We start from the raw sequence: 24,268 nt of genomic DNA, 5'->3' as shown, positions 1-24,268 counted from the left end.
GTCTCTAAGAGTCTCACTGAATTCATATGCTGTATAATGTATTCATGTCAGTATAGTGATAACTTCAATTTGGCCAAAAATACCTTCGATCAAATTCCTGAGAGGTCTTCACTGCATATATTATATGAGTCTGAACAAACTTGGCGGAGGCACACAACCATGAAGCAGTAATTCTATTTGTTTTTTCAATGAAATTACATTAACAACGTGGCAAAAAGCAAAAAGTTTGATTTATTTGATACGTTTCTGTCCCTCCTGTTTGAGACTATATAAAAATCTGTATTTACAGTAAAGAGCTAGGTGACATGGATGGAGTCACAAACAGAAATATTCCTGATATTTTCATATAAAACATGATACATTAGCAAAATCATTGGAATTACCAATTTGCGCAGCCCAATTTATAATATAATAACTCAACATAATATGCTAACGTCCTCACAATAGCACTGATGGTCAAAATAATTTGAATTATTACCTAGCTCAGTGAATACCTGCTTCACAATGATGCTTATTTTGCTCGGTGTCTTCTGAAAATGTCAGTTTGGGCTTAACAGGAGTTAAAGCTGTTTAAATGAAAGTCGTTCAAGTAGATATGACACTAATCTTGCTTGCAGCAGGTCAGTGAGTAGGGCTTATTGTACATTACAGTGATGTCTCCAGCCCTGTGGCCTTTCAGTGGTCACACCATTGGCCCCCATCACATTACAGCAGCTGTGAGGAATTCACGAAGTCTGGGTAAAAGGGGTAAAAAACACAGCGGAGGGTGGGTGGGTGGGGGGAGAGAAGCAGGGAAGGAGGAGAGTCTGCGTTGGGTGGAAGGGTTACAAAAACAAAGCCAGAATTTAAAAACAAAGTCTACCACCGAAGGAAAACAACAGGGCTAGAAAAAGTTGGTGGGTGAGGAGAGAAAGAAAGAAAAGAGGGGGAAAAAAAGAAAAAAGAAAATGAGGTAGAATCTGGACTGTGGTTGGCTGAGGGCCCGGACCCCGCCTTCACCCCCCCCCCCTCCCTCCCTCAGCTCAGTCTCCAGCCCTAACACAACAGAATCCCCCACAAGCCCAGCCACATCAGGAACGGCTGGCTACATTATAGCTGCCATTATCGTCTCTCAAGTCATAACAGCCAGAGAACACCCACCTCGACTGCAGCTCCGCCAGGAGGGGGAGGGGCGAGGGAGAGCAGGAATGAGCCAGGAGAAAGAGAGAGAGAGGGAATGAGAGAGACGGTGGAGGCAGCGGGGGGGGGGGAGAGAGGGAGCAGGAGATGGCCGGAGATAGAGATACAGAGCAGTGGAAAAGGCAGAATGAGAGGAGGAAAGCAGGGAATGAGGGAGAGGGTGGGGGAGAGAGACTGGGACAAAATACTCTCAGATGGGTGTTTACACTGCAGATGTGTGTGTGTTGAGTTTTATTTAGGCTGTTTTGTGTTGTCTAAGTAATAGATTATCCAGCAAACACACAAATGAGAACACACACCAGCGCACATACTGCATGCTCACATTCCCATCCGAGAGGAGAGGAGAGGAGAAATGAGGTTAAGGGGAGAGGGGCTGTCATTAAATGCTGCTTTTTACATTGGCTGAGAAGGGGGGGGGGGGGGGGCATGCGTGAGCCCCAGTTTAGTGTTACACCCAAGAGAAGAGGAGTGTAGAGGCCGAGAGGGGCAGAGCCGGATCAGGCCTTTTGTCTGACACGACCAGTGACCTGTGGAAATGTCTATCTTCTCTGGAGACTTCCTCAGAGGGAGGAGGACTGGCGCTTTACGGGAATGTCACAAATGACCAAACTTTGCAAGACTAAACAATGTTCCTCTTTGTATACACACAAATACAAACTATCACCTGAGAGCTGAAGTCTGTGGGACAAATACACACCAAACGCCATTAGAGAAAAGTCACCAAACGCACTCAGAGCCCTGCAACAGGTAGGCGACTACATTTGAGAAGCTTGTGGTCATAACATTAGACTTTAATGTCCTCAGAAAGCGCTGAAATAAAAGTGACTTATTGAGCCATGTCACTATCTATCATTGAATGAGTTAACACAGTGCCCTCTCATGAAAGTAATGGAATATTTGTGTATTTGTAGTTAATGAACTGGATGTCGGTCTCGACATTCCCAGAAAACATGCTGTACTAATTTACTGCTAATGCAAACTGAACATTTCCTGCTGCTGCAGCTTCACATTAAAGTATTTTACTGGCAAAACACAAAAGGACTTTTATAATGAAGTAGTCGCGGGAAATGGAACGTGTTTGTCACTGAGCTTTGCACTTACGGCTGTTGCTCATCAAAAATGCATCTACTGAACAAGACATGGTCATTTTCAGCATTTTTTTTTTTTGTTTGAAATATTCCATAGAGGAATAGAAAAAGAGGAAGCAGCCACAGTGAACTGCAGGCAACAGGCAGCGCACCTCCAACTTCTCAGTTATGTAACCAGCTCCTCTCATTTGACTGTCTGCACACTGATGCCATTCCACTTACTGCCTGAGCTACTTATTAATGTGACAATATTTTGTTTTGTTGCCCCCAGATTTATGTGACCTGTAGTATTAAATCGCATTTACTGTTACCATCAGTAACTACAGGTGGTGCCAAATCAACCAGAACTGAAGTCTTCGAGATTACCACTTTGAATATGGTGAGGCTTGGTTTCTTAAAGCCAGACTATTTATTTTTCTAAAGATTAAATAACTCATTCTTCCTCTTGATGAGGTAAAGTTGAGTTCATCAACAAAAAAAGACACTGTGGCTTAATTAAGTACGTTCAGAAGTTTTGCTGCTGCTGCCTTATTTGGTCTGGTATGGTGTTGGCGAACTTGGGATTATAGAGTTTGTTGCGTAGCCAGTCAACCTAGTTCGCTACCATAAGTGTTGAGTGTGTTGAATGTTAAGGGTGCATTTTATTGCTTGAATCCACCTTTTAATTTGTAAGAGGAAGGAAATGTTAGCTGCTGTAGTTAGCTTCACCTTTCACTGGATGTAGGGTCTTTACAGTCCAGTGGTTTGGGCTCTGACAGTGAATGAGTAATAGTCCATTAGGAATACAAACCATGTTTGTATTGGTGGCGGTGAGCTGTGTTGGTTTGGTGACTAAGTAGTTAAGCCGGAATAGAAATTTATTAGGCTTGACCACATTTGGGCTTGTCTAAAAATATCCAGTAACTGAGGTAAGCTCAGCACTTTTCCTTGACCTTGATGGAAAACGTCATGAGGTCAAAGAAAGATGTGAAGGAGAATTCATAATAATTTAGGAAAAGAGAACTGCGCTTAAACTTGAGTACGTAATTATGCGGCCAATTTTATTGACGACTTGCTGCTTAAATGCTGCAACCGCAAGGAACTGTGGGACATTATTATCTCTTCCTTTCGCAAAGGATGGTCCAGTGTGCCCTGCGCTAAAGGAGTTAAGAAAGGAAGCATTGAGGTACCTTTCGTTAGCATTAAGATAATTCGATCATGGCTGCCACTTCTGGGCCTTTCCGCTCAGTCAGGAATCTTCTTAAGCAAAAACGACAATTCGACCGCAACCCAGGATGCCATCCAACTTCAAGCAGGGATTTAAAAAGACCTCCATGAGTTTGTCTCTCTGGAAAAATAGTACAGTGCCCCGAAGTTGTTCTTTAAAAAGTTTCTTCTGATTGGTGATATTGTAGAGGTCACTTCGGGGATGGATTTAGAGATTTCTGGCTTTTAGGTGGGGCGTCCTTGTATGTAGTGGTGATGTTGTATGGTTGTGAACCTGGAGTGTTTGAATGGAGAGGTTTTGGGTGTAGAAAGTGGCTGGACATCCTGTCCTCATCCTCAGCTCCTTGGTTCCTGCCCAGCTCGCTGCGCCGCAGTGGAGCAGACTTGTTTAGTTAGCCGCTTGATTTATGGCCTTGGGGTTTTTAATATGCTTCTGCCCCATCCCTCTAAAACCCAGCACCACAAAATTACACCGGGGAGCAAAATCCCTGAGAGTTTCTCACAAATATTGACCCAAAATAGCACAATGCCACGACACCTGTGTCAGCACCATGTATATATGGAATCGTCCACCTATATATACTTACATGTTGTGCAGAAATACATTCATCCATACGTACACACAACAGTCCATAGATGCATATAAACACGTGCTTTTTGCACAGTTACACATAGGATTTGTTGTTTTTCTACCTGCAGGAATTCCTAAGTCTTCATACAGCACCAGAGTCATAAGGAGGTAGCTGTCGAGGACGGTGGGCACACGAAGTCCAGGACCTTAGACCTGGGTTCACTTCCTGGGTCAACAAAAGCACTTTGGTTAAGTTTAGTGAAAGACTGTATTTTGAGTTATGTGATAAGGAAGTTAACTCGTGCTTCAAGTTACTATTGACTTTTAAACATTTAACCAAGATCATAAACTTTGTCTAATCTGACCTGCTGCAGTTGCTACGAGTGGATGTTGTAGCGAAAACAAACAAATTATGTTCTTAGTGGATATTATGTGCAGCGTCAACACGTCATATCGATAAAAAATTCATCTTAACATATTTGCTGTGAAAATTTAGTAAATAAACATCATTTCTGGACGACGGGGATGCTCAAACTTTAGTTAACATTATTCCGTTGGCTTATTCTACGTTTACGCTAACTTTACGGTAATTCACTGGATAAGAGCAGAAGCCGTGTACCATGCAAATGAAATACAGAACACACAGTTGAGTGTGTGTACATGCAGCTACAACAGCAACACTCACACACTCGCTCGCTGCCTTGCTCCCTGAAGACAAACTGGCAAACATATTTTTCAAAAAATTCCAGCTTGCTTATGCGCAGGTGGTCTCATACATTATTCACTCTTACTCGGAGATCCACCACCATTTATCATGTCGAACACACTCTCTCTGACACACACACACACACACACGCACACATGCTGCACTGCAAATACACTTGTCTCCAAAACTCGCTTCTTACACACACCTGCTACTGGGCTTACACATACAAACTGCTTCGGTACATGCACTGACAGACACACACACACACACACACACACACACACACACACACACACACACACACACACACACACACTCTCTGTAGACATGGTGGCCACTGGATCATTATGCCTCCCCCTGGCGGGCCTGACAGGTGTGTCAGTATGTGTGTATGTGTGTGTCAGGCTGTCTGGCGACCCCCTTCTTGGTATTTATTGGTTCTGGACAGCTGAGGTGCTCGGCGAGATCTCTATTTAGCACTTCCGGCTAATTATCATACACTCATCCGAAGCCGGCGCTGAATATGTGCAATTAGCCCCGGACCGCCCACATCATTTAGCCACTTGCTAACTTTGCGTACCAAATCCCCCTGGTGGCTCGTGGGCTTAAATAGGTCCCTGCTGCCCTTTTAACACTTGTGCTACCACATAACAGGCTCGGCAACCTGTTACACGCAAACCGCAGAGCTTTCATCTGCAGTGGACAGGAGCTTTCCCAGTATGGGTTTCAACACTTGTCACATGAACAGCAGCAATGTGATATTTTGATTCCTCGTGCATGGCGGGGATTTCAGTGCAGAATTAAAGGACGTGGTGTAAAAATAAAATACCTTATTGTTACTTTTTTAAACCATTGCGACTGAGCACATTCAAAGAAAATACAGGAACAGAGACACGTCAACACTTTAAGGTTTTTTAAAAATGCTAAAATCATTCTGCCAGGTTTTAACACTTATGGGTTAACATTTAAAATAAATATGCAATATATTATTTAGTTCACTTGACAATTGATGGAGACATTTTTTTTGGCTTTTCGCCATTTGTGGTAGCTATGAAATTAGTGTGTACACTAATTTTTTGGCCCTAATTACCTCTGTAAGCATGTAAGAGCCACAGTCCTGACTATTAGTACCTGCACTGATGTGGTTGGATATAATGAGCAGGTGCTTGTTCCCAAGATCTCTCAGCTAGAATTACCTCACACATGCACTCCTGTTGAAAGATACCATCTCAATATGAGTTTCATACAAAAGGCTGCTTTGCTCTACTTTCGTTTTTTTTTCTCTGTTTGTTTTTCTAACATCCTTTAACTCTTTGTCTTTTAAGCTTGAAGGCAAAACCCAGATTTTCCTCCTCTGTGTGTCTTTTCCACGTTGATCACTACTTTCCAGGATGGGAAGGTGCGGCAGGTTTTCACTGTCTGTCAGCAGTGTTTGAGGTGCAGGACTGTGTTTAGAGAAGGGAGATTACAGCCAAGCCCACTGTTTGTGTCACAGGGTTTTGTCTAATCTGTAGGAGTGTGTCAGGGCACATCAGCGCCATCACATGACCTGCTTTTAAAGGCTCTGTAACGCATACAAGTCCACATTTCACCGCTGAGAGTTATACCAATGCAATCATTTAACATGCATTTAATCATATGTTCTCCATACTTATGGATGCCATGTTTCATTTATCCAAATAGAGCTTTGTGTGCTTATATTTCGGTAAATGTGTGACTGCAGACTGGCACCTCGAGCACTGTGGTTTCTTTGCTCCAAATGACAGCTGTTAAACACTGTACCTGTGCAGCGCAGAGACCCCTCAGTTCTCAGACTGAAATCAACACTGTGCAACTGCACTTAAAATCACATTAACTGTCAACACACTTGTAATGAAGGTTTCCTCCGGTTCACCTGCAAACAGTACCTCATTGTCCTCCTGTTATCTGTTTCCTTGGTTTTCCATTGTGTAAGACTCTGGAAGTGCTGTGGGTTTTATTCATATTGTATTATTTTGTAGTCAGAGTTTGAACATACAACTAATTTACTAAGATATGATGGATTGAGGCAGGAATAGCAACACCATTGACACCGTTCACTATTTGTGCTTTAGCTTTTGATGCTTCGCAGAATATGATGTTTAACCGACTTACTGTAAGTAAGATTTTAATTGAAGGACTTTTAGTGATACATTATCTCAGTGTGTTTAATGTTATTTCTTCTGTGGTCTTTACATTTCTCCTTTTACTTAAGTAATGGATTGAGTACTTTGTACCAGCTCTATTTAAAATAAGTATGACTCAAGCTTTTCAGAGGGAGCTTATTTTGCCCTTGAACTGTTTTGCTTGGTTTGGTTTGGTCTGTTATTAACATCCTACATATTCTTTTTTTTCCCCCAGCCACAATTGTTTTTTGTGTATTTGCCTTTTCTTTCTGGTATAGTTTTGCGTAGGTTGGTTGGGTTTGTTTCGTTTTCCTCTCTTAATCCTAACTGTGTCCTTGTCTCTGCGTGTCATGTCCAGGGTGTAAGGGGAGCAGTCGGTCTCGGAGCTCCAATGCCAGTGGACATGCAGCCACACCAGGGGCTGTATCACTACGAGACCTCACCCAGTCAGCCCTCCAGAGGGTAAGACAGCAGTTAGCATGTGCTACGTACTCACTCATTACACTGTGGCTGCATTTTAACCTCTCCTGGTCATGGTGGATGCCACAGCTGTTTTACATGAGAGAAACATAAGGAATAGTTCAACATTTTGGGAAATGCACTTATTTGCTGTATATCCAAGAGTAAGATGAGAGGTTTGATACCACTCTCACATCTGAATGTTAAGCACAGAGCTAGATTGAGCACACGGTTAGCCTGTCTTAGCGTAATAAAGAGAAGCAGGCTTGAAAAGCGAGCCTTGCTCTGCCCAAACTTCACAAATACTCCTACTAATGACTCCAAGATGACAGGCTTCATCTTGTGAGAAAAAAAGTAGTAAAAATAAAAATTGGAAAGATTTAGAATTGAGCCAAAGCAGTGCTTGATTTTTGAGCTGATGCTGTCGTAGATATTTGAGATTCAAGGATATATTGACCAGTATTCTTCTTCTTTTTACATACACACATAACATTTACTAACAGTTTTGAAAGGGATTTGTGACCAAGATGTGAATGTGAGTGCAACATTTAACAGTTGTAAAGTACCGACTCAGAAAGGATGAAATTTCTGTAGCAGGATTTTTTTCTTTTTATTTCTCATTCAACATACACGACAGTAACAATATGTCTGTGACAGCAGTCAATACGTGGACTCAGCAGATTAACGCTTACATGTTTTTCTTGACAAACGACAGTTCATCCATCCGCACGGCGCCTCTGTTTAATCTGTGCACAGTCACTGCGCCCAGTTGTTTGCCAGGGAATGGCTCCAGCACAAACTATTCAATCAAACTTAAAATCACAAATGATCTTTCCTGTTTCTGTACAGGGTCGACTTGTCCATAAGTGAAAAGATTCTGAGGATTTTATAAGTTAACACAGAGCCAGATTAGCTCTTTCCCCCTGCTCTAGTCTTCAAAGATTGATATCAGACTTCAGCCACAGCAACTCTTTTCTTCTTGACCAAAAGTCACAGCAGTCCCTCTCTAGATAGCAGGGATGATCCTCATTTTAGAGGCTCCCAAACTGTTCCTATTTTAATCTCACAGATATCCTGAGGGTGCAGAAGCCCAGGTCTCGCTGCAATTGTTATGGACACAGTGCTAGCTCAGCCCCTCACTCCTCCCCCGCTCCTCCCTCTCCCCCTCCTCCCTCCCTCATTCCCTCATGCCACCCAGGTTGCGGGTGGACTCGGCCTCTCTCTGACAGCTGCTAATTACAGGCTGACCAGGCCCCGCTGCGCTCTGCATGACTGCCTCGCGCCCCGCTCAGGTTACCCAGAGTGAGGGAGAGACAGAGAGAGATGGAGAGAAAGGTGGCTGGGCTGGACAGAGAAAGACAGAGGAGCAGGAGGAGGAGGAGGGAGAGAAAGGAAGAGGAGATAGAAAGTGACAGAAAGGACAGAGGGGTAGAGAGACAGAGAGTGAGAGAGAGAGAGAGAGAGAGAGAGAGAGAGAGAGAGAGAGAGAGGTGGAACAGAAGGGATGAATGGGAGAAGAGAAAGGGAGAAAGGAGTGAGAATGGGAGGGAGGTAGATTCAGGGGGGAACCAGCACAGTGGATTAGAGAGGACAGATTAAGCTCCTATGTGGAATACACGTTGTGGTGAAAGAATTAAAGAACTGAAAGGACGACTTAGGAGAAGGTGGATAGATGAAGTCTGCCCCTTTAGGAGAGGAGCGAGAGAGAACGAGAAAGAGAAAGAGAAAGAGGACAGGAGAGACAGATTTTGAACTAACCAGTGAGACTGAAGAAAGGTTAGGGAAAACATTGAAATTCATGAGAGGACTGGAAAGTTCCAATGAAGCTTTCCTTCTGTAGTTTGGAAGGGGAAAACCCAAATGAGTAAGTTTCCACAATGTAGACCGATGGCTATACTCCATCTAGTGGTGAGAATGAGACATCACAACAGATCGGAGCTTGTGGAGTTCAGCTCCTCAGACAGCGCTTCTACTCATGCTTTGCATCGCCTCTAAAATAATCTGTCAGTTACTTTAAATGCCTTGTTTTGTAGGTGAGGTGGTATTTACAGAAGATCACATCATGACTTTTTACAGAGGCCATTTTTCACATTAATCTGACATCATTTATCATAATTCATAACTGTGTTTCTTTGATATTTGCAGCCTAGTCCCATCAGACCAGTCTCCCTACAGTGATGTGTCCTCTCTGCGTGCCCCGCTCCTCAACGGCCCTCCCCAGGACTGCAGAGCTATGTATAATCCCATGACTCCCAGTATGACTCATGGCTCAGGACCAGGACAGGGCATGGGCCACTGCATGGATCAATACATGAGGCCCCCTCAGGCCCCGCCGCCACACAGTATGATGGGCCACAGGGGCATGCCGCCCACAGAGGGTGAGTCAGAGTATCTTTTACATCTCCTTAATCTCACAGCTGCTACTGATTTGGGTTTAAAGATACCTGAGAGACTGAGTGAGAAACAGAGACTTCCCAGATTCCTACAATAGGAAGGATCTGCAGTCAACAGAAGGTCGGTTGTACTGCTGAGTGCAGCGGTATGGACTAATTTAATAACTCAGGAAACTAAAAATTATAAAATGTCTAAATAGTGAATCTTAATATGAATGCTGAACAGATGTCAGCTGGTTACTTCTAATGTGTGGCTTTTACACAATAATGCACTGTCTATATATGGTAATACCAGGTATCTATTCTTAAACACAAGTGAGATGAATTCAAATGAAGATTTAATGTGGATGCAGATGGGGTTATTATCCCTTTGTGTCAATTTGACTTCAGTTTACCAGATCTGTTTTGTCTCATTTATCTCAAAAGGACATAGTCCAGACTACAAAACCTGCCAGAAAACTTGTTTCTCACTGTTATTTCAAGAAAATCTAGATTTACAAGTGATTCTTGCAGCTGTGCTTAAAACTTCAAATAACATTATTAAGTAAGTAGCTATCCTTTCTTGCTGAACCAATTAGCATTTGTTGAATGCACCAGACTGCAGGTCAGCATGGTGTGTAGTTTAGATTTTGGACATGTGCAGCACTGTGAGCTACAGTAACCCAGAAACCCTTTGCTTGCCTCACTACCTTTGCAATGGTATGTTTCAGCACAACTGTTGATCTTTATTGTCTAACAGGTGGCAATAGCACCCCCTACTGTAACCAGAACATGATGTCCTCTCATCACAACTTCTGCCAGATTCAGCCTGGCTCTGATCAGATTGGCTCAGGCGACGGTAAGTTAACACTGTTTCCTTTACATTTAAATCTAAAAATCTCTTCTGCATCATCAAAGCTAACCCTCCTGTTCTCTCTGTCCTCGGTTCCCCTGTAGGCTCGAGGTTCTCCACGCCTCGTTCCATGCTGAAGCTGAGCAAAAAGAGAGCTCTGTCCATCTCTCCTCTGTCTGATGCCAGTGTAGACCTGCAGACGGTCATCCGGACTTCACCTAACTCCCTAGTGGCTTTTGTTAACTCTCGCTGTAACCCCAACGGTGCCAGTTCTTATGGCCATCTCTCTGTGAGCGCCATGAGGTCAGATATTTCTCTCTTCTATGCTGAGCACATATCTATTACCTCAGACTAGTAAGATCTAATATTCAAGGTACTGGATTCAAAGTATCTGCTGCACATTCCAGCTATAGAAAATGCAGTGTTTTACTTGAAGGCATGAAGTTTGTTGTTACTTCCTCTCCCCTCATTAAGCCACATTACCACACTGATATTTATTACCCAACATTACTTTCAAACCGCATCTAGTCTGAGCATGAGGTAATTACATCTCTAAAGATGCCATATGTGATGGTGTGACACCATATGCAAACAGACATCAAATGCAAGTGAACTGCAATGAAATCAATTAAGGAATAAATCAAAACTTTAATTTTACCTGTTCAACAGTGCTTGTTGCCCCAACTTGATAGCTGCGAACAAGCTCAGCAGTGATTTACTGCAGGCATTCAAAATGAGGAAAATAATAAAGGCAAATAATGAGAAAAACTTTGCAAAAAGTTACATATTGCAGTGTTGAAAGAAAACTAGATGAAAAAAAATTTGTCTCCCTATGATACATGTCCACATTCACCTGTGTATTTTATTGTTTCAGCAAATGGACCAGTGGTTGATTTCGTTTTGATTGAGTTGAATACCTCACCAGTTCCTTCAGCTTCTTCTCCACTAGGGATGACATATTTTGTTTTTTCTGTTACTCCACAGCCCGTCCCTCGGCTATTCCAGCAATATAAATTGTCAATCCAGGCAACAAGGTTCCATGTATGGAGGAGGTGGGGGGACGCCTCTGGGTGGACACACACCAGGTCCCTGCCAAGCTTCCCGCTTACCTCCCCACAATCCTCGGCTCCACGCTCCGCCCAAGCATGGACATGTAAGACGCCTGTCTCACTCCCTTTACAAAGCAGTCAGAGCGATTCAGTATCAGCGCACCCTATCCACCTCCCATCCACGCTGGGGTGGATGGGAGGTGGGAAGAGGAAGCAATGCGTGTTAAAATCTGTGTCAACTGTATGAATGTGAATGGCTTTGGGACAGATTAAAAAAAGACACGCTGATGATATGATGTGTGTTTTGTTTCGCAGCTGAAGACGGAGCCAGGCCTGGGAGTTGTGATGGATGGCATGAATGTGAAGAGCCTGGAGGAGAGGTCAGAGGGAGATGTGGCCAGTCCTTCTTCCACTGGCACTCAGGTACAGTTTTATCCTCACACATTTACATTTTAGCTTTGGCATCAGATTTGTCTAGAACAGTGAGTTTGACTGACTGAATGAATGTGGCCCTATACATGGCTTTAAGATAGAGTAAAATTTCATGTATATTTGTACTATATTTTCTTAAACTTGACTCATGAGCGTCTGGTCTGCACCCATATATTTCACCAGGACCCTCTCCTGGGTCTACTGGATGGCAGAGATGACTTGGACAAAGAGGATGGGAAGCCGGAACAGGAGGCCGTCTATGAAACCAACTGCCACTGGGAGAGCTGCAACAAGGAGTTTGACACACAAGACCAGTTGGTTCATGTAAGACAGAGATTAGCCAATAGATATTGTAGAATAAGGAGACAAAAAAGCAGAAGAAATCCAGCATTCTTAGCAAAAAGGAATCTCCAGTATACCACTTTGGTTTTTAATCAGTCCCTATATTTATGTGTTTACTCAACAGCACATCAACAATGAGCACATCCATGGAGAAAAGAAGGAGTTTGTGTGTCACTGGCAGGAGTGCTCTCGAGAACAGAGGCCTTTCAAAGCGCAGTACATGCTGGTGGTTCATATGCGCAGACACACAGGAGAGAAGCCACACAAGTGCACTGTGAGTGTGTCTTTGGTTTCTGTCCATGTGCTTTATTTCTCTATGTCTCTGTTACCCTGTTGTCTGATTTGTTGTCAAATTCTTAATGCAAAGGGAAAAAACCTGATAATAATCTTTTATAAAACTCTTGTGACTACACTGAATGTACTGTAGCTCAGATGCAGCAATCCAGTTGTAAGGCCTGTATGCAAAATTTTCACAGACTGGCTCTTTCTATTAGTTTATAGTCTATTAGTCAAGACTTTTGGAAGTTGTTCTCTTTGTTGCAACATGGCAGTTTTTGTAAAACCATTATGTTTTTTTGTATATTTTTGTTTCAGTTTGAGGGCTGTAATAAGGCCTACTCTCGCCTCGAGAATTTGAAGACCCACCTGCGCTCTCACACTGGAGAGAAACCATACGTGTGTGAGCATGAAGGCTGCAACAAGGCCTTCTCCAATGCCTCCGACCGGGCCAAGCACCAGAATCGAACTCACTCCAATGAGGTACTGTATTTACATCACTGAAAAGTAGTAAAGTAAGGCAGTTTGAACAATACCTTGACAGCCAAATTCACTCGCTGTCTTGAGAGACCCTTTCTGTATCAGGAAAGATGCAGTAAACTATATTTTGTAACGCTGGACTGTGTACATTCAAACAAGTGTGTGCTCTTTTACAGAAACCCTATGTATGTAAGATCCCTGGCTGCACTAAGCGGTACACAGATCCCAGCTCTTTGCGTAAACATGTGAAGACAGTGCATGGCCCTGAAGCCCACATCACTAAGAAGCATCGTGGAGACACAGGACCTCGACCCCCAGGTTCAGCTTTAACCCCTGGGGGCCAGAGCTCTGAGCTGCTGCTGGAGAAAGAGGAGACACGCAGGGAGGACTGCAAACTGTTGGCTCCTGAGTCTGCTCTGGTGAGTGATGACTTGCAAGAAATATTTATATATCATTTTATTTTTAAATGTAAAAAATAAACAAAGCTCCAATAGTTTTTTTTTCTTGAACTCTCATTAGAGAGGAATCTCATATACTTAACATTTCTGCCATTTGAAAAGGGTTGTCAGTAATTTATAGGACACATTGCAATACATTACTTCTTTCAGAAATCCCAGCCAAGCCCTGGTGGTCAATCATCCTGCAGTAGCGAACGCTCTCCACTGGGGAGCGCCAACAACAATGACAGTGGGGTGGAGATGAACCTGAATGCAGCAGGCAGTCTGGAGGATCTCACAGCACTGGAGGACGGTGTTGCCGGTGGAGGAGGAGGAGGCGAGCCAGGAAGTGTAGGAGGAACAATGGGAATGTCAGCACAGGCTTTAAAGAGGCTGGAAAACCTGAAGATTGACAAGCTGAAGCAAATCCGCAGGCCAACGCCTCCTGCCCGCTGCGCCAATAGCAAGCTACCTGCACTTCCTGGTATGTTCTGTGATTGAATAAAAAATTATGTCAACAACTTTGTTGTGGGCATATTGAACAACTTGCATTGTTGCAAGATAACAAACCTGGAGTGATAAAGGATTCACGCATTGTTTCAATGTGATGTATGAATTAACTTTCTTGGTTCTTGTTGATTAGCTGTTTCTAAGCTGTGTCCTCCTTTTGGATGTTAATTTTCAGGTCCAGGGGAAAATATGGGAATGTGTGCCCCTTCTCCACTCCTCTCAAATCGGCGCGTTATGGAGCTGTCCAACCATGATTTAGGAGGTGTCACATCAGTCAACTGCTCTTCTAATGACAGGAGAGGAAGTGGCACCAGCAGCCTTAGCTCTGCATATACTGTCAGCCGTCGGTCCTCCATGGTGTCTCCTTACCTGTCTAGCCGGCGCTCCAGTGAGGTCTCACAAATGGGAGGCACAGCTGGGGGAGGATGTCACCTCCTTGGCCCCGAGCAGAGTGGGGGAGACCCTCTTTCTCCTGAGACCAATCGCAGAGGAGCTCCATGTCCTGGAGGAGGAGGATTGCCAGGTCTTCCTAATTTAACACCGGCCCAGCAATACAGCCTTAAGGCCAAATATGCTGCAGCAACTGGTGGACCACCACCCACTCCTTTACCCAATATGGAGCAGACAGGTACTCCAGTCAGAAGAGGGGGTGTTTTGAGTGAGTACCAGGGGCAGCCTCTGCCTCCCTTCCTTCAACAAGGTGGTCCACGTAGGCACAGTGCCAACACAGAGTATGGCACTGGTGTTATCTACCCTCACCAGGCTCCAGGTAACAATAGCAGGCGAGCCAGTGACCCGGTCCGATCAGCAGCAGATCCACAAGCTCTCCCCAAGCGCTTCAATAGCCTAAATAATGTAGCCATGATGGGCCGAAGGAATGCGCTGCAACACCGTGGCTCTGATTCCAGTCTTGCTCGCCACATGTACTCCCCTCGGCCACCAAGTATTACAGAAAATGTAATGATGGAGGCTATGGGTATGGAGCCCCACCTTGCCCCTGTTGATGCCAGGGATCGTTCCTTGATGATGCCTCCTGGAGAGAGAAGCTTCATGGGATACCAACAACAGCATCAAACTCTTGGAGGGGTTGGAGGTGGAGGTCCTCTTTCAAACCAACTGTCCCCCAGCCATGATTCACTGAGCTGCCCCGACCAGGCTTACATACAAGGGCACTACCAGAACCAGGGAGGAGAAGTCACTTCCAGGACAGGTGGAAATTCCATAGGCCAAGCAAGGCCTATCCACTCAGAGGGCATGTCCAATACACTTCTCCAACAGGCCGAGTACAGTATGAGCAACTGCCAGCTTAGTCCCTCTGGCCCGCATTATCCTAACATAGGACAGGGTGGTGATGCTGGAGGACCTTGGAGTGATAGCCACAGCCAAATCCAAACTTCCAGCCATACTCTCCAGAACCAGCGAGGAATGCAGTATTCAGATCCCAGCCTGCAGCCTCAACAGACACAGGCCCACTTCAACAATCAAACAGGCCTCTACAACAGTCCTGATGGTACCCACAAACTCATCATCAAGCCTGAGCAGCAGTTCCACCCTGGGATGGGTGGAGGAGATGCCTGTCAAAGTGCTAAGCTCCAACAGCAGCGGATGCTCCTCCAGCAGACTCAGGGTTACCCACAGCAGACAGGCCAGGTCATGATGAGGAACTCTAACAATCCCAGCTGTGACTTCCAAGGCCAGAACCAGAACTCCTTCCCCAGTGGAGGGGGCTTGAGTTTGGGCTGTGCTGGTACTGCGCTTTCAGATGGGCAGAGGTCAGAAACCCCCATGATGCAGGTGAAGGAGATGATGGTGAGGAACTATGTACAGTCCCAGCAAGCACTCATGTGGGAGCAGCAACAAGAGCAGCAGCAGCAGCAGAGTGGAATAAAACCTCCTCCTCTATCTGATAACATGGATATGAGTGCCCAGACTGCAATGATACAGCACAGTCCACAGCACCAAAACCAGAATCTTTACTCCAGCCAGGCCTATCCATCCTTCCCCAACCAGAACCTGGTCATGAGCCCTCCAGCCCACAGCCGAGGGCCCACTTCTGTGACACCTAAAGAACAGCAGCTGACAGGTCTCCAAGGCTCATGTTATGGCCAGGAGATGGTGGTCCCCAGGCCCCCTCAGGGACGGAAACCTCTCAGCCGTCAGAACAGCCTGTCACAGGTAGGAGGAGTCTACTTGGGCAGCCCACCCCACCTCAGCCCTGTCCACTCCAATTCCAGCCCCAGGCGAGGGGTCCGACTTCCTCCAGTTCAGCATCCACAACACCCACAAAATGAAATGTTCTCCCCGTCGAATAACAACAGCATGTACTACTCGGGCCAGATAAACATGGATATGGAGAAACACATGGACCCCCAGAACGGACCTTGTCTCAACCAGCAGCACAATATGGGGTCCAACCTGGACCCAACAGGTGGCACAAAGTCTGCCCCCTTGGATCCCTATCCTGAGTCTGGTCCCATCTCCAATGCCTTAGAAAACCTGGACCTGGACAATGCTCGCATAGACTTCACCTCCATCATCGATGATGCTGAGTCTTCCACATTCAGCCCAGTCAACAATCCCCTTCAGGGTCAACCAGGGTCTTCCTCCCAGGCCTCCTCCCGCCTCACCACCCCCCAGACTTCTGTCAGCCTAGCTGCAGGCTCTGGCCTGTCCAACATGGCTGTGGGCGACATGACGTCCATGCTTACCTCGCTGGCTGGGGAGAATAAATACCTGAACACACTGTCGTAGAAGAAGACTTTGGGCCATCTTTTTCTAGACTAACAATCAAGTAGAGGCCTTAGTCTGTTCTTTATGTTTTAACTGAGAACCCTCATGGAAGTATACGTAGCCAAGTATCCAGAAGTCACCAGCCTGGAGTTTAAAACACTTAAGTCCTGTGACTTGAAGTGATTTTCCCTGGTACATTGCAAGAGAGCCCAGTTAGGGTAAGATAGAAAAACTTTTGAATTTATCATTTTATGTAATGGATCATTAGTCTGGGCTGTTTTATACCTCCCCATAAGCCTTTATACATAAACCCAACACATTTGCTCTTGTTCGAGCCAGGATCCTGAACTGGTTAGGGGTCTGTTGTTACCGGATACCCGTGTAACAAGAGTAATGATATGTCGTAATGCATTTCGGCTGCAAGTAGAGAGTAAGCTACAAATGAGATCCCATCACAGAATTTAAAATTGAATCCCCACCCAAAACCTTAAAACCAAAGGTGCCTGAACAACCTCCCTGACTGTCTTGTTCCTTCACTGCCTTGGTACTTGGTATTTTTCTGTGCCTTACTATAAGACACAGAGCTATATGCCTGATAAGAAACTGACACTGAACTTTTTTACAAACAGGCATTCCAGTCATGTAGGGCTGTGGCAACAGTGGAGCAGAGAAGGATGCATGTAAATAAGTTTTATATACATTTATATATGTTGTGTATATGACAATGAGACAGTGGATAAATCATCCCCTGCCTTGTGATTGACTGCTTGGATTCTGAAGGCCAATGTTCAGACAGGAGTTTGTAAGATGGTTGTTCTGAGTGAAGACTAAAGATATGCTTTTAGTGATGGAGAAATCATTTCTCGGTGCTACTAAATATTAATCTGTACTGCTAGAGATTTCTTCCTTGTCATGAACAGCACACTCTTTATAGTGGTATATCAGTATTCCCACACATGCACAAATGCAGTGACAGACACACACATACAGTAGCCCACACACAGACACTCAGGACTTGTTGGTGTTTGAATCTTTGGTGTTCAAATTACATGTGTGTTGTAACTGCCTTTCCAGACAGAGAGTTTGCACTCCACATATTTACTGTAAGTGTTCGTAAAGCAGCTGTGTACTTCTTTTCAGTGGTGTTTATAACTGCAAAACAGACGGGGCCTTGCTCTTTTTAAGGTACATACAGGGGGGATATTGAGTAAAGCTCAAATATAATATGTGTGTAACAATCCCTTCCGCATTACAGTATGTCTGATGTATTCAAACATAATGCCTTCGCTCAACATTAACCCGACCTACGACTCGTACATGACTCAGCTGAGGATGACGGCTATTTTGAATGAAACCCGAGTCAGCTGGTTTGTATCTGTTGACAGATCAGTAATAGTTGCCTGTATTTGACAAACTGAGGTACATTCATAGTACAGTGTTGCTGCACTTTGGCTCTAAACCCAAAGAGGAGTTATTTGGAAAATTCTGCATTACTAATTCAGGACAGGGGATCAAACAGCGGGAAATTTATCACTCGCTCCCACTGTATTAAAATACATATAGTTATGTGTAAACTGAGGTACTTTTGTGTGACTGTTGCGCTGCATCATACAGAAGAAGACTGCAGCTTGTGATAGGAGAACTAATTTTACACTGTGGCTTTGCACTGATGACAGCACTGTGTGGAAAGGTCTCTGCCTCTAATGACTATTCACATGAACCTCATTCTGATAGCGATAAGGAATCATCACAGTATTTTTTAATAGGCATACAAGAACACATCTGAGCACAGCTAGACTCATTGAGGCCACATTAAAGTGTCACTGAAGCATTTCATGTGACTTATCAGCATAAAATCGTTGCGTCAAAGTTTACTAAGCAAGAAATGAGCATTTCTTCATTTTGGAAAAAGTGTACAACCTACCAAAGACACCTTAAAGTGACTGAGAAAAAGATGCACAAATAGTCTATTTTAACACGACACTAACACTAGCAATAAGGGCATGAACATTGACTGATAGTGCTGTTCCTTAGAATGTATGAGATGTTTTGTATAAAATTATCTTTTTATATTAATGAACTTTATGGACGTTGCCTTCTATGTGTGTGTGTGTGTGTTTTTTATAACTGTCATCCTTCATTCTGACTTTTTTGCTGGCAAAAGAATATCACCTTTAGCAACAGAAAGCTATAATAGTAGCATTAACTATAATAGACAAAAGCCAAGTGTTATATTTTGTGTACAATTTTCTACATTTTTATACAAATGTGCTATATTTTACCAGTTTATGAATAAACATGTTCAGTGGGATGGATACAGAACTTCTGTTGAACTTTTCTTTTCATGTCTGTTCTTGTAAAGTTGGTTTGTGTTATATTACAACACAACGCTGTAATGAGCCCTATCTGCACATTTTATACACCAGGGAGGTTTGTTTTAGGCCTGTTTATGTAATTGTAATTTTAGTGTGAGGAGTCATAGATTCGTAAAACAAGTTTTCAGGTGAAGACATCGGTGTAATCTGCTGGATGACATTTGTTTCTGTTCCTAGTGGATTAATGCAATGACTGCTTTCCTCCAATAGAGTGCAGCACAACCTGAGATCAAGCTCAGATAGCCAACAGTGTTTCTCTTTCATTCACTACACATGAAGCCCCTCCAGCATAACTTGGATCACGCTCTACATAGTCTATCACGCCTGTAGGGAGTTAATCTATATTCTGCATAATTATGATCCAATGCTATTTTAACCAATCTAACCAACTGGCCAATCAGAGGACATTCATCCTAAATCATCCCTTTTCTGTCCTTGTTCTAATTGGAAAAACCCTCATTATGAATATGATTTAGACCTGCCTGTCACTGCAGCCTATTATGAGCAACAGTGATCTGCTAGGCTGCTACATATGTAAGTGAATTACTGTTAAAAATGGCTGCTCTTGATGACATCAGTGCCTGGACAGGCTCTCTGTGGTCAGTGGGGACTGGCACTGTGGGCTGCTGAATGCTGTAAGAAAGAAAAACTACACAAATCTGGCTTGTAAAATATTATCAACATGACATATCTGCTTTAAAAGACGTTGAATAAGAAAGTGGTGGGAAAGTTTGGAGACGAAATGAGTCTTGCAAAGTTCATACCACATGATATTGTACAGCAGTTATTCCCAATCTTTTTGGCTTGTGACTCCTTGAAATGAAGTCATGTCTATTTGTGACCTCACATCACAGGATACAGTGGTGTGGAAGTGAGTTAGGAGCAGTTCAACCAAGGAGTGTTTTTTTTTTTCCCTCAGACTGAAGCAAAATTATAGAAAAGACATAAAAAATAGACCTAATTTATGTATCAGAAGTATTTTTTGCTTCTCTCTCGCCCATTTAATCACCTCATGACCTCTTGGATTTATCTTGGGACTCAGTGAAGTATTCCTCCGCCAATCTGTGAACCATCTGTATACACTTACTCAAGATACATAACAATAAAGTTACACGAGAGCCTGATTATAAATAATTATAATGAGGAATTTGGTGATTACACCAAAATCAGCCTATCAATGTCACGTGCAACCGTACAAGCCAGTTAAACAAGCTAACTAACTTTTACTGAACTAAATAATGGATTAAACAAACTACAGGTACGCTTTTTAAAACTTCCTGATGGTAAGTGGCAATACGATGAAATATTAGAATAGTATGAGGATATCCTGGTAGGCTTTAGAAGCTAACACACTTCTCGCCTTGCGGGTTATTTTCGTCACTTTATATAACACCTCGTTGTGTGCTAACGCCATCACTTAATCTGCTGCGTTTTGGTGGTCTTACAAATATGATTTACAGTAACTTTTTAATGTAGTGTTTTTAACATGGTATCACCACCATTACTTTTTACAGTGTTGGCTCATTTTGGTTGAGGGGCCCCAGTGTGCTTGGACTATATTGGCATTGTGGTGTTGTGGCATGGCACAGTAGACTCACGGCAGCCACTACAGCCTGGCAGTGATGCTAAGGTTGACTCATTTGCTCCAAGGCAAGGGGAAGTTCTCCTGACGGACTACTGATTTGCAATCTGGCATGTCCGCATTTGTTATTTGAAACAATAGCTGAATCTCCACAGCAGGGTCTAATAGGGTCTTTGCAGCAAGGGCAGCAGATAGGAGATGAAAGGCAAAAGAATAGCATTTTATAATCCATAATATTATGGCTACACGGTGAATAAGCACGTTTGTGAAAGTGTTGGTGCATGAAACAGTTAATGTTACAGCTACTATAGGCTCATACATGTTAGTCAATTTGAGGAAGTAACCCTTTTCACAAATGTGTACCATACATCAAAAGTCGTGGTTGTCATCATCAGAGGTAGGCTGTACTTTTTTGATGGAAAGATTGAACAGGCCTGCTGTATTTGTGTAATGTTCAGACTGTAACTTAACTCCTGATTTGACACAGTTACATAATATTCAGATCTAAAGCACAGTGACCTTCACTGATTCCTTTCTTCAAAATGGACATTTCGGAAACACTGTCTTGTCTCTTGCCTCAGGCCGAAGTAATTGTTATGCAAAATGGCCGTAGCTTCCTTTTCACAAAATTAGAGGATCTGTGTGTGTGTGTGTGTGTGTGTGTGTGTGTGTGTGTGTGTGTGTGTGTACTTTTAAGCTATATTCTTTAACAGGTTTGAGTTAGACTTGAACGTAAAACGTTAGAGAGCACCGATGCAGAGATTGTGTCGTCGACTCTCTACAATGCGATCTCCACTTTTCAGTAGAGTTACAAATGGAAATGCCAAAATAAGAACTGAGTTTTTCAAATGCAAAGAAGTGGGCAGCATAATGACTTTTCTCTTTTCTTGTCTTGCCATTCAGAGGGAGGCTTTTCTTTTCCTTTGTCACTTAGGTTGGCATATAATTAACTCCTGCTTAATATGCTGTTTAAGGGCTCTCCTCCCCATGCAAGAAGCTTTGAACCCATAGACCACAGTCAGGGACAAAACCCCAGTGGGACTGCTTCCTCCATGCTCCTCCTTGTGTGCGTGTGTGTGCGTGCGTGTGTTTGTGTGTGTGTAGAAGTAGTTGTTTTAACAAGACAGTAGAAAGCTCAAACTATAGTGCCGCAGTATTGCTGTGTCCTTATTTTACACCACACAACTATTAAACCAAAATAAGACAAACATTCAATATACCAATCTTAGTCATAGTCCATCAGCAATCAGTAAACCCTTCAAACAGTGCATAATTAAAAGCATCTATAAAAGAAGTACATTAGAGTGCAGTAAGAGTGTGTTTTAAAGCAAACAAAGAGGGCTATGCTGCGGTTGATTTATTTTAACTTTGAGTGGTTAAACCCGCCAAAAGACATACAGCGTGGCACTTCTCAGTGAAGCTGAATAAACAGCGAAACCTCACTGAACTTACATTTCAGGTAACTTGTAACAATCTACAGTTACATACATACATTTAAACAAATCAGGCCTGAGTCAGAAATCTGCACTTTGATGTTTGAGTGAAGAACTTCTCCGCTTAACCTGAAGCGCTGACATGTTACATGGCTGTATATAAGCATAACTTAAAAAAAAAAAAAAAAAAACAGCTCCCAGGACCTCAGAAGCACCTCTGCACCTCTGTGACCCTCATCTGTAGCAAAGTTTATTGCCCCCCTCCTCACCTCCCTCTTTTTCTCCTCCCTCTCCTCTATCCATCCCACCACAATGAGCCGTGATGACCCTTCTGTCCCCCTCTTTCTTCGGGCCTCCACTCCCTCCCCACCTTCAGGATGCTTTCTCTTCCAGAATCCATTAAGAGACAAACCCCCAGCAGTTGTGATGGGTGAAGGAATGGAGGGGGATGTGTTTGGTTTTGCATCATGAGCTTATAAGTTAGGGAAAGGGGTCTTGCATAAAATGTGACCTTGAGCTCATGGTTGAAAAGGTTGAGGTGGTTGGAGTTTGAAGCATGTTTAGCTTCACAGAAAAAGCCTCCTGAGCTATGAAGTTGTTGAGTTATTATTTTATCAACTGGTATTATGTTATCAAGTTATCTACTAAATCGGTTTATCAACGGTTTCATCCTAATCAGATATGGCAGTGTTAGAACAGGCCTATTCATGTGCTGATGGGTTTATATGCTTTGATAGTGCAGTTACACCTAAAATCGTTGCTTGATGAGAGTTTACATGTGGTTTATTAAGTGGATCCTCTGTTTCTAAAAGTTCCGTGCGGTAATCCTTTTCTTCTCTAATCGTTTTGACTGTGTACGATCCCGGTTTGTTTACTCCGCACAGACTCTGTAGCAGGACGCATTATGCGCCGCGAAAAGCTACCCGGCTCGCTTGTATTATGTCGCAGAGTTACTAAGAGGTGGGGGGCGCCAGAAAGCCAAGGTGGGGGTCCTGCGCGCTGCGTTAGAGTTTTATTTCGGATGTTTTTTTCAGTTGCAAAACAGATTACGGTCCAGGTTGCAACACAAAGGACTGTCAATGCACCACTTCCTACAGCCATCCAGGGGTGAATGGGGCGCAGGACGGGGTCCACTCCAGGGTACTTGAGCGCAGGTGCGACGCGCATAACAGTCAAGCCATAAAACGTGACGGGGAGGGGAAGCTGAGGGGGTGCGCGCATACCTGTTCCCATTAACCTGCAGTTAGTATAATACTCTTCGTGGTGAAAATGTTGCAGGATGAGTTAATCGCCTAATTTGCACCTCGTCTAACAGCCTGTTTATTCAACTTTAGACGCTGTGCCTGTTAAAGGCTCTGTGCGCGAGGAGTTTGCGCTGCAGCGCAGATGAGACGCACATTCACAAGTTAGCGAGGAGCTTTTCGGATCAACAAAATTACACAACCAGTGAGGAAAACAGAAACACGGGAGAACTGTCAAATCAACAAGTGGATGAATCGCTTCTCATCGATGAGGCTGGCCGTCCGTATAACTTTTATTAATATCTCAACACACTCAACTGCAGAGAAACCACCCAGAAGCAATAGCTTTATTCATAAATTCAACCATTTGGCTGTAGGTGTTAGATGGGGAAAGAGTTGAAGCAGCCCAGTGTATCCCCGCGTTTAGAAAACCAGAACATGCTGGTAGATACACTGTCCTCTCTGAAGAGGAGGCGCATGGCGGCGAATTTGGGACAATATTGTCAAAGTTAAGGCGCGTTATAACCGGTGGTCCATGTGCGCAAGTCTTACCAACACTGATTACTTTGTAAATGAGGAAGGTGTACGTTTACGATGCCAAGGCTGACCTCAGGGCCAACCTCTGCTGCTGACATCACTCCTCCTCACGGCTCGTCGCCTCTGCTTGGAGTCGCATCAAGGTCTGAGTCTCCCGCTGTGACCGAAGGCGATGCCTCATCACCATTCATTCTCAGGCAGGCACTCAGGACAAACACACACTCGCACCGCTCCCTGGACAACTTTTTGACGCGAAATAAAGCGTG

At 43.9% G+C, this 24,268-nt stretch overlaps 1 protein-coding gene across 1 annotated transcript in view; it reads left to right on the top strand.

Moving 5' to 3' along the window:
* gli1 (GLI family zinc finger 1) overlaps positions 1-19,126 on the top strand; it is a 51,374-nt gene extending 32,248 nt beyond the window's left edge. Inside the window, exons 2-13 of the mRNA XM_076740220.1 lie at positions 7,253-7,356; positions 9,499-9,731; positions 10,486-10,584; positions 10,683-10,881; positions 11,563-11,731; positions 11,943-12,050; positions 12,243-12,383; positions 12,526-12,675; positions 12,996-13,160; positions 13,334-13,576; positions 13,766-14,078; positions 14,280-19,126. Coding sequence (XP_076596335.1) covers positions 7,286-7,356; positions 9,499-9,731; positions 10,486-10,584; positions 10,683-10,881; positions 11,563-11,731; positions 11,943-12,050; positions 12,243-12,383; positions 12,526-12,675; positions 12,996-13,160; positions 13,334-13,576; positions 13,766-14,078; positions 14,280-16,855 — 4,467 coding nt within the window. The 5' untranslated portion in view covers positions 7,253-7,285 and the 3' untranslated portion in view covers positions 16,856-19,126. The remainder of the gene's footprint in view (positions 1-7,252; positions 7,357-9,498; positions 9,732-10,485; positions 10,585-10,682; positions 10,882-11,562; positions 11,732-11,942; positions 12,051-12,242; positions 12,384-12,525; positions 12,676-12,995; positions 13,161-13,333; positions 13,577-13,765; positions 14,079-14,279) is intronic.
* The last annotated feature ends 5,142 nt before the right edge of the window (positions 19,127-24,268 follow it).

Source organism: Chaetodon auriga, chromosome 2 (genome assembly GCF_051107435.1).
Source record: "Chaetodon auriga isolate fChaAug3 chromosome 2, fChaAug3.hap1, whole genome shotgun sequence".
In the NCBI taxonomy this organism is placed as follows: domain Eukaryota; kingdom Metazoa; phylum Chordata; class Actinopteri; order Chaetodontiformes; family Chaetodontidae; genus Chaetodon; species Chaetodon auriga.
Note: the sequence above shows the minus strand (reverse complement) of the source record. Positions and strands in the feature narration are given on the sequence as shown.